This window comes from Coregonus lavaretus, assembly GCF_964263955.1.
Source record: "Coregonus lavaretus genome assembly, chromosome: 2".
NCBI lineage: Eukaryota > Metazoa > Chordata > Actinopteri > Salmoniformes > Salmonidae > Coregonus > Coregonus lavaretus.
Genome location: NC_139989.1, coordinates 42,594,055 through 42,604,955, shown reverse-complemented (window position 1 = coordinate 42,604,955; position 10,901 = coordinate 42,594,055). Strand labels below are relative to the sequence as shown.

The window sequence follows — 10,901 nt, the reverse complement described above, 5'->3', positions numbered from 1 at the left end:
AACCCATTCTTGTCCCCTTCATGTGATGGTGCCCGTCCCCTCTCTGTATTGCAGGGGGTCAGGGATGCTGTCTGTGAGGCACTGACAGTTGGTGTCTCGGAGCCTGCTGGTGCTGCAGCTGAGACTGATGGAGCAGTGCCTTCTCTCATGGAGGACCTGTGGTTGCAACCTGGTCTCAGAGCATTTCGTATTATTCTGCACTTAAATCTGGGACACTCCATTTAGTATGATATGTTACGTTTGGTATGGTATGTGTTAATTGGTAGATGCCCATCACCCATTTCGTACGAATTTGCAAAACATACAATATGTTACGAATTTTCAAAACATATGATATGTTATGAATTCTAGCTAGGTGGCTAACGTTAGCTAGCTCGCTAACATCAGCTAGGCTAGGGTTTGGGTTAAGGTGAAGTTTATGAGTTAGGTTAAAGGGTTAAGGTTAGGGTTAGGGTTAGGGGAAGGTTAGCTAAAAGGGTTAAGGTTAGAGTTACGTGAAAGGTTAGCTAAAAGGGTTAAGGTTAGAGTTACGTGAAAGGTTAGCTAAAAGGGTTAAGGTTAGAGTTACGTGAAAGGTTAGCTAAAAGGGTTAAGGTTAGAGTTACGTGAAAGGTTAGCTAAAAGGGTTAAGGTTAGAGTTACGTGAAGGGTTTGCCACCCTCCTTAAGTAACTATCTGTCTTATGTAACCATACCAAACATAACATATCATACTAAATGGAGTGTCTCGAATTTACATGGAGAATAATATGAAATGCTCTGAGACCAGGTTGGTGCTTGGATCTGTCTGTCTGTCTGTCTGTCTGTCTGTCTGTCTGTCTGTCTGTCTGTCTGTCTGTCTGTCTGTCTGTCTGTCTGTCTGTCTGTCTGTCTGTCTGTCTGTCTGTCTGTCTGTCTGTCTGTCTGTCTGTCTGTCTGCTGTAGTGTGGTCTGGATGGTCAACTGTGATGACCAGAGTCTATGTTGACATGGTGGATGGGGTTTCAGTGCTAGGGTTGATCAGATTATGAGCGGGGTGGGGACGGCCGGCAGTGACTAGCAGCCGCTGTTCCGCCGTGCGTAGGCCGCGCCGCCAATATGGTACTCCATCTCCTGGAAGGTGAGGTTGGGCACGATGATGGCAGAAGGCCCCTTCTCCTTGAAGCCTGCCTTCTGGTAGAAGGGCACCAGGAACTCCTCACAGACCAGCAGGGCCCTCCGGAGGCCTGGCACACAGCGCAGGTACTGCAGGTAGCGCCACAGCAGGATGGAACCTTTACCCTGCTGGCGAGCGTGGCGGTGCACAGACAGCACATGGATGTGCACTGCCGAGGTTTCTGGGATATGCTGGGTCATGGCCTCCTAGCGTAGGGAAAGGCAATGGGAGGGTTAATGACCAGGTATGATCAGAGTAAAAAACCTGTATTTTATTGATGGTTACCTTTTTAGATTCTTTGGGCATGCAAAACAATTCCAAAGATGCAGTGGAGGTAGCTACTGTAAATTGTGGTGTCTGTCTCACCTGCTCCAGTCTCTCTTTTCCCCAGCCTGAGCCGATGATGAACGCCACCAGCTGGCCCTCTTCAAACCAGCCCAGGGAGAGCTCCGGACACTGACTTAGGAAGTTCAGCACCTCGTCAAGAGTGAGTGGACACTCACCAGACACAGAGACGAATGCTGGTGGGAGGAAAAACAAGACACACGGTCAGTCAGGCAGTGAGCAGATGAAGCATCTTGGAAGATTAGCAAACAAACAAGGGATTACAGGCATGCCAACTGCTGCTTGCTCTCTTATCACAGTCAATTGATGTTATTCACAATCAATTTTTGGGGACAAAAAGCTGCGATAAACACTAATTTGGTGGTATTATGGCGTTGTTTAGTTTCCTGAGCTATTTATATCGTGGAGACTGACAGCTATTGTTATTATGTGTTAGAAATTATAAGATAAATGTGCATTTTGTTGAACATAAGTCCCAAAAGTCCCCTCTAGTCCAACAAATCCTATACAATCCAAATATTCTTAGCAACCAGTAGAATCTGGATATACTCTTACCTTCTCTCTCGATCTCGAACACGCTGATGGCGTCCTGTGGGGTCAGGTTCCTGAACTCACTGGCGGGGAGCGTGTGGCGTCTCTGGGGTCGCGGGATGACCCCACCAACCGGGGACCTCCTGTAGAAGGGCTTGAGGAACGGAGAGCGGCTGACCTGATGTGTCATGATGGTCAGATACTGGGCTGACGGATAAAAACAATGAAACAGTCTCTGTACTGTCTTTACAAGTAGAGCAGCTCTCTTTCCAGTCTTCTGTTGTACAAAATACTGTAGATCTTTTCTTGGTTAGATGTTGGTTTCCTCTTGACCGTTTCTTTTTGTTCCTGAGTGGTTTAATGATAATAATAGTCTTTGAATCAAACACATCTGAAGTGAGTTATCTTGCTCTGTGCTTTCTATCTGCCTGTGTCTCTCAGTCAATGGACTAGTCTTGCTCCTCACCAGTACTTCCTGTCCCTTTTGTCTCTACACCTCCTCTGCTCTTACCCTCCCTTATCTCCTTCTCTTGCTATCTCTCTCTTTCCCTATCCCCCTCTTTCATGCACTCTCTCTCTTATTGGCCCAACCCCTGATCAGTCAAAGTGGTTATTCCAAAGAGGGGATCACTGTCTGGGCACGTGAGGTGGAGAATTCACCAAACCTGTTGGCTAGCATGTTTATGCATAGCAGTGTCTGGGTTAAAGGAAACCATTGAACTCTGTGATATACAGTATGGTATTGATTGATTGACTGATTCTCTTCAGTCTTCATTCTGTTCAGGGTTTTTCTCAATTGGAGGCCAGTTTTTAATATATTCTCCCTTTCATTGTACTGTTATTAAATGCATCCATAAAAAAATCCATCAAGTTCACAGTTCACACTTTAAAGCACCATACTGTATGTAAGGGCTCCTTAAATAACCATTATATGATATACTAAAACATGATTAGTGAAACATCTGTGTAGGCTTAAAGAGTTTTGAAGCCTTCATTAAGCTTTATAAGTTAAAGCTCAAAGTGTGACCAAGATTACCAAGGTTTTTTCTCATATCGGTGATGTCATTTTGGCATGCTATATATAGTCAGTGCCCACGTCATCTTCTCTGGATTACTCTCATGTGCCAGCCTCGTGCTAGAATATGCTCACGTTCCTATGTCGTTGATTTGGTCCAGGGTATTTGCATGTAGCAAATGTAGCCCATATACAGTAGCTCACATTGAGTTGACACGTGGGGCCCTTGGGTTTTGGAGAAGGTGGCAGAAAGGGATGTAGCATGGCTTTTGGCTTACTGGCGTGATAGGCATGTTCCAAGGGCATGTGGGCTTTCACTGTAACAAACCCAGAGAGACAGAGAGAGGGAGATTTGGGTGGATTGCTGTAAGGCTGATTTCATGGCTCAGAGGTTTAGCTCACCTGCTAATTAATGAGAATGAAAGCAGACTGTTTGCTGGGCTTCCTGGAGTAGAGTAACCCTGTTTATACTGTATGTACTGGGCGGAATGGGGTAGGATGAATAGGTTACAGAATGACTACTCTTGATGTCACCAGACAAATGAACAGATTTGTAGTCAAATAAAGTAATATGATCATATATGATGTCATTTATGTAGCACTATGCTGGTTATTTAAGGTGATAATTTATTTGATATTTATTTTGTGCTGTACAGTGGGGGAAAAAAGTATTTAGTCAGCCACCAATTGTGCAAGTTCTCCCACTTAAAAAGATGAGAGAGGCCTGTAATTTTCATCATAGGTACACGTCAACTATGACAGACAAATTGAGATTTTTTTTTACAGAAAATCACATTGTAGGATTTTTAATGAATTTATTTGCAAATTATGGTGGAAAATAAGTATTTGGTCACCTACAAACAAGCAAGATTTCTGGCTCTCACAGACCTGTAACTTCTTCTTTAAGAGGCTCCTCTGTCCTCCACTCGTTACCTGTATTAATGGCACCTGTTTGAACTTGTTATCATTATAAAAGACACCTGTCCACAACCTCAAACAGTCACACTCCAAACTCCACTATGGCCAAGACCAAAGAGCTGTCAAAGGACACCAGAAACAAAATTGTAGACCTGCACCAGGCTGGGAAGACTGAATCTGCAATAGGTAAGCAGCTTGGTTTGAAGAAATCAACTGTGGGAGCAATTATTAGGAAATGGAAGACATACAAGACCACTGATAATCTCCCTCGATCTGGGGCTCCACGCAAGATCTCACCCCGTGGGGTCAAATGATCACAAGAACGGTGAGCAAAAATCCCAGAACCACACGGGGGGACCTAGTGAATGACCTGCAGAGAGCTGGGACCAAAGTAACAAAGCCTACCATCAGTAACACACTACGCCGCCAGGGACTCAAATCCTGCAGTGCGAGATGTGTCCCCCTGCTTAAGCCAGTACATGTCCAGGCCCGTCTGAAGTTTGCTAGAGTGCATTTGGATGATCCAGAAGAGGATTGGGAGAATGTCATATGGTCAGATGAAACCAAAATAGAACTTTTTGGTAAAAACTCAACTCGTCGTGTTTGGAGGACAAAGAATGCTGAGTTGCATCCAAAGAACACCATACATTTACATTTACATTTTACATTTTAGTCATTTAGCAGACGCTCTTATCCAGAGCGACTTACAGTTAGTGAATACTTATTTATTTATTTTTATACTGGCCCCCCGTGGGAATCGAACCCACAACCCTGGCGTTGCAAACGCCATGCCCTATCAACTGAGCTACATCCCTGCCGGCCATTCCCTCCCCTACCCTGGACGACGCTGGGCCAATTGTGCGCCGCCCATGAGTCTCCCGGTCGCGGCCGGCTGCGACAGAGCCTGGATTTGAACCAGGATCTCTAGTGGCACAGTTAGCACTGTGATGCAATGCCTTAGACCACTGCGCCACTCAGGAGATACCATACCTACTGTGAAGCATGGGGGTGGAAACATCATGCTTTGGGGCTGTTTTTCTGCAAAGGGACCAGGACGACTGATCTGTGTAAAGGAAAGAATGAATGGGGCCATGTATCATGAAATTTTGAGTGAAAACCTCCTTCCATCAGCAAGGGCATTGAAGATGAAACGTGGCTGGGTCTTTCAGCATGACAATGATCCCAAACACACCGCCCGGGCAACGAAGGAGTGGCTTCGTAAGAAGCATTTCAAGGTCCTGGAGTGGCCTAGCCAGTTTCCAGATCTCAACCCCATAGAAAATCTTTGGAGGGAGTTGAAAGTCTGTGTTGCCCAGCGACAGCCCCAAAACATCACTGCTCTAGAGGAGATCTGCATGGAGGAATGGGCCAAAATACCAGCAACAGTGTGTGAAAACCTTGTGAAGACTTACAGAAAACGTTTGACCTGTGTCATTGCCAACAAAGGGTATATAACAAAGTATTGAGAAACTTTTGTTATTGACCAAATACTTATTTTCCACCATAATTTGCAAATAAATTCATAAAAAATCCTACAATGTGATTTTCTGGATTTTTTTTCTCATTTTGTCTGTCATAGTTGACGTGTACCTATGATGAAAATTACAGGCCACTCTCATCTTTTTAAGTGGGAGAACTTGCACAATTGGTGGCTGACTAAATACTTTTTTCCCCCACTGTATGCAGCTAATCCAATGTAGAATATTTGATTTTCTTTTTATGGAGTAATTTATCATTTTAACTGTCACATTTCTATTAGGGCCATCTGTAAGGTGCAGCTTTGAGTGTCTGTTAGTTAGTAAATATTGTGATTGCTAGATGGCAGCATTTCTTCATGTAGTGACTGAAATGGACAGTAATCCAAAAAATTATCTTGCTTGAGTAGTTTACAGCAAGCCAATAAGATTACGATGAGAGAGCTAAATAATGTCATGCCGCCCATTCCTTATCAGTTATTAGTATAGCCTTTCATTCCTTGTCATAATGTTTAGATTAAGATGATATTGTAGACAACTAAGAATGTCCTTTGCCCACGTGAACATTACTTTTTTTAAGGTAATTTCCCCTCCCTCCATAGCCTTATCCACACAGGCTTAACACAGCCATAATAGCCTTAACACTACTGAATGTGGAGTAACTTGGCTCTGTAGACCACCGCTTCTACCAAAAAGCATTGTCTGTAGGATTACTTTATAAATGGATGGTGAAATCTCTATTTCCAGCCAACAGCAGCTTCTTTCAAAGACAATCACAATGAGAAAATCCCCACTTGTTGGGCTCACTGGATATTGGGCCTAAAGCGTAAGCACAGATTCTTTTTTTTAAAATGATGATGTGATTTTTTTAGGACCAATCTAAAGCACTTGTCTTCCTAATCTCACTAGTTGGCTGTAAAAGGAAAGAGGAGATGAGAGAGTGGGGTCTCACTGTTGTTGTCAGGAAGGTAATTATCTCAAGGTGCACTCAAACTTCTCAGAGCTGCAGCTTCTAGCCACTTTAACTGAGAGTTGAGATGGAAACTATACTGTGGTGACGTGCAATGGTTGTTTGGGAGGGCATATCAGGTTCTCACCTCTATATCCCGTGTTTTTCATGTGACGTCATGTCCTTCTTGTTTGTTAATGTTCAATGTTTTGGATTACGAATATCATTATATTCCTAAATACTTGGGGACCAGAAGTCCCCACAAGAATAGTAAACGAACAAAAATTTGACCAACTGGGGACATTTTGTTGGTCCCCACAAGGTCAAATGCTATTTCTAGGTGGTTTAGGTTTAAAGTTAGAATTAGGGTTAGGGTTAGGAGCTAGGGTTAGTTTTAGGGTTAGGGTTAGGAGCTAGGGTTAGGTTTAGGGTTAGGATTAGGTTTAAGGTTAGGGTTAGGGTTAAGGTTAGGGTTAGGGTAAGAGTACGGGTTAGGGGTTAGGGAAAATAGGATTTTGAATGGGACTGAATTGTGTGACCTCACAAGGTTAGTTGTACAATACTGTGTGTGTGTGTGTGTGTGTGTGTGTGTGTGTGTGTGTGTGTGTGTGTGTGTGTGTGTGTGCGCTCATGTGTGTGCGTGCGTGCATGCATGTGCGTCAGTGTGTTTGCAAATGGAATTGGTTCTTGAGCTGTACTGGCAGTCTCAGCTTAATGAGGTTAGTGGGTGAGGTTGGCACAGTGTGCCAGACTGTTTTAATCTGTACCGACCTGCTGCCTGCTCAGGCACATCCAGATGATCACCCTTCCTCTGACACCATAGTCTCATAACACCTCTACCCTTCTGTGCTGGGAGATTAGGCTAGCTGTTTATGAGGCTAGTTGCTCTACTTGGCCTAACAAATGACACAGAGACTGGGCTACAGGTCAACACCAATGGGAAAGGGGAGGGTGGATGGCTGAAATCCAGGGGTAAATATGGTCTGAGTCCTCCTAAATCAGGGCTGCCCAACCCTCTTCCTGGAGATCTACCGTCCTGTGGGTTTTCAGTCCAACCCTAATTTAACACACCTGATTCTACTTATTAGCTGTTCAACAAGACCTTAACTAGCTGAATCAGATATGCTAAATTAGGGTTGGACTGAAAACCTACAGGACAGTAGATCTCCAGGAAGAGGGTTGGGCAGCCTGTCCTAAATGAAGGTAGGGTTAGGGTTGAGGCTAGGGTTAGGGTTGAGCCAGAGTGTGGACATGAAGCTTGGGTTAAGGCATCCGCATACAAAATGTAGGTTCGGTTTGCTCCTAGCAGAACTCAGCTAGGCGAAACGACCGTCTGTGCTCTCATACTCCCAGAAGACCTTCGCTTGAAAAACTAGAAAAAAGTGGTAATATTACTATTGTTTGTCCCTCCTGAGCCAGCATAGCAACAACATAGCCAGAAATACTTCCTCAAAATAGTACTAATTAATCTAAGATAACTCAAGGAATCTGTCATTCATTTTGATGTTTTTGGTGAGGAGATCTTAGTTGCGTAATTTTACATTTAACTAAGATGTTTGGTGCAGTATTTCTCAAGTGAAAAAATGTGCATGAAACCTAGTCATCTCTCGTTGAATGAGAACAAACACTTAATGTTCCCACTCCTACTAGGAGTAGTACTGTTGACCAATCACAGACTAAAGGGCGTAGACTTCGGCCACCGAACTTCGACTGGTGTGTGCATGAACAGCCGGAAATAAAACTGCCAAAAACTAACAAAAAACGTCACAGAATTTTGTCATAATATATGCACAAACTGTTTTGACTGGGAAGCACACGGTAAGCTCTAGGGTTAGGGTTGAGACTATGGTTAGTTTTGAGACAGAGTGTGAACATGAAGCTAGGGTTAGAGGTAGGGTTGAGGTTAGGTTTAGTTGATTGTCTTGGGGAGGGATCTGGGCTTGCACTTGCTGACTGACTGACCTTGTAACTTGACGCAGACCGTAGCCCGGCAGGTGTCCAGTGAGAGACATTCTCCTCTTTGTGCTTAGAGACAGTTATCCAGTGTCCAGTATCCAGTTTGATGAATAACAGAAACCACACAATGTCATACTTGGACTAATGAAGGGAGGGAGTATGAGGGCTTGAAAATACGTAATATACACTGAGTGTACAAAACATTAAGAACAACTGCTCTTTCATGACAGACTGACCAGGTGAATCCAGGCTATGATCCCTTATTGATGTCACCTGTTAAATTCACTTCAATCAGTGTAGATGAAGGGGAGGAGACAGTTTAAAGAATGATATTTAAGCCTTGAGACAATTGAGACATGAATTGTGTATGTGCCATTCAGAGGGTGAATGTGCACGACAAAATATTTAAGTGCCTTTGAACGGGGTATGCTAGTAGGTGCCAGGCACACCGGTTTGAGTGTGTCAAGAACTGCAACGCTGTTGGGTTTTTCTTGCTCAACAGTTTCCCGTGTGTATCAAGAATGGTCCACCACCCAAAGGACATCCAGCCAACTTGACACAACTGTGGGAAGCATTGGAGTCAACATGGGCCAGCATCCCTGTGGAATGCTGTCGACACCATGTAGAGTCCATGCCCCAACGAATATAGGGTGTAACTCAATATTAGGAAGGTGTTCTTAATGTTTTGTACACTCAGTGTATACAGATATTATGAGTAAGGCCTCCACTCCTCATACTGGCCTGAGCTACAATAAGAGGATGCAGAGCTGAATCATAGCTGAACATTGATCTTACTCTGAGATTGGAGAAATTGTACCCACTGGACACAGACTTCAGTTCAATGTCTAGTTTTGATTTACATTTGGTTGAGTTTTTAACTAACGTGAATTCAACGTGAAATCAACAAAAAATGTCACCTTTTCATTGGATTTAGATTAAAAGTTGGGTGAAAAAATACGAAATTCCCTTACGTTGATTACTTTTTTAAATCCAATCAATTCTTCACGTTGATTCAACATCATCACATTTAATTTTTGGCTTGAAATGAAGTGGAAACAACGTTGATTCAACCAGTTTTTGCCCAGTGCGTAGATACCCAAACAGTCATATAATGTTGATAAAGATCCGTATCACCCCTGGCACACATGATATGGGCAAAAGAATACCTAACGTGACCAATCTATTGACTCAAGTACAATTGCAGCATATTATTATTACAGGTGCTTCACTAGTTCCTGCTTGGAATGTATGTGCCTGCACTGTCTAATCAGTAATCAACACAGTCAGAGCATGTTTGGGCTTGCTGTGGTAGCAAGTATAGGCCATTTACATCAACACATAATGGGCAGTGAGGCAAGTAGTTATTAGTCCATATCCAGGAGGCACAATTATGGGTCTCAGAGTGTTCTTGCCTAACATACTGGTCTACTCAAACATGACGCCTGTTCTTGGAAGTCGGCTGCAGTTCTAACGTGCATCATTGGTTCTCAGTAAATGTGTTCATATGTTATTTATTGACAGCGCATAGTTTACAATGCATTTTGTTCACGCTTTTAATGCAAGGACCATATTTACTCGTCTGTCGTTGATTATACTGCAGTTTCCCCACTAGAGGGCGCCTTGGAGGGTACAGAATGAAAGTGTTGAGAATGATCTGTACAGGGCTTTTCTAGAAATGATACATGCTGCATTCACAATGTTTAGGAATCATACAAGAATACAAACTTTGACGATCAATAGTTAATGTTAAACAGCTTGTCAAGAACTGTTCAACAGAGGTTGTTCATGATCCAATCTTTTATTATCAGTTGAAAGGCCACCAGTGTTGACCCAGAGCCACTTCAAGCCCAGACTTGCAATATTGGCGAACAGTGTCACTTTTCCAAGTAACTATACATTACAGACCTATCATATTACCCCTCTGATTATTTTGGGTATATTGTCATACAATACAGCACCAAACATTTCACAGTATCCACGTCAGCGCTTACCTGTCTCTTCTTTTCAACACACAAATTCTAGAGTAAATTATCAAATTAATTCTTACCATGCAGTATTTCTATAACAACATTAGTATTATGAAAACCTATTTCTAAAACATACTGTACGTTTTGTTCCTCTTTTTCTTTCACATATGAATTACATGTTGGCTATAAAAGTGTCATAGTCTAAAATGCAGGACCGGACATTAGACATCATGTTAAGGACAGGGTCATTTTGTAGACGATAGTGACCTTGACCAGACATGGAGGAGAAGAGGGCTATATAGACATACTCCTATTGTCATGGTAAAATGGCTGTCAGGAAATTGGACAGCAATAAAGAGACAACTGAAGATACGATGACAGGAAGTATATAATAGACAGACTACACTCTGTGAATTCTATTAGCATATTTTAGGTAAGTGGTTGTGTAGGTTTATTGTAAGGTTGAGGTGCGGAACAGGCGGTATAATTGAACTGAACAAACACAGGCTTATGTCACCTACCTGAAATCATGAGGACCAGCAGGCCAATTTTATGGAGACCATCAGCAGGGAGCACTGTGAAACATGCATGAAATGGCAATGTCTCACTCC

At 43.0% G+C, this 10,901-nt stretch overlaps 1 protein-coding gene across 1 annotated transcript; it reads right to left on the bottom strand.

Moving 5' to 3' along the window:
- Positions 1-1,034: 1,034 nt before the first annotated feature.
- Positions 1,035-2,200, bottom strand: LOC311144126 (serotonin N-acetyltransferase-like; the record flags this gene model as incomplete). The annotated part of the gene is made up of 3 exons (XM_084180111.1): positions 1,035-1,340; positions 1,501-1,655; positions 2,035-2,200. The coding sequence occupies 3 exons, from the start codon at positions 2,198-2,200 to the stop codon at positions 1,035-1,037; spliced, it is 627 nt and encodes a 208-aa protein (XP_084036237.1).
- Between the last annotated feature and the right edge of the window lie 8,701 nt (positions 2,201-10,901).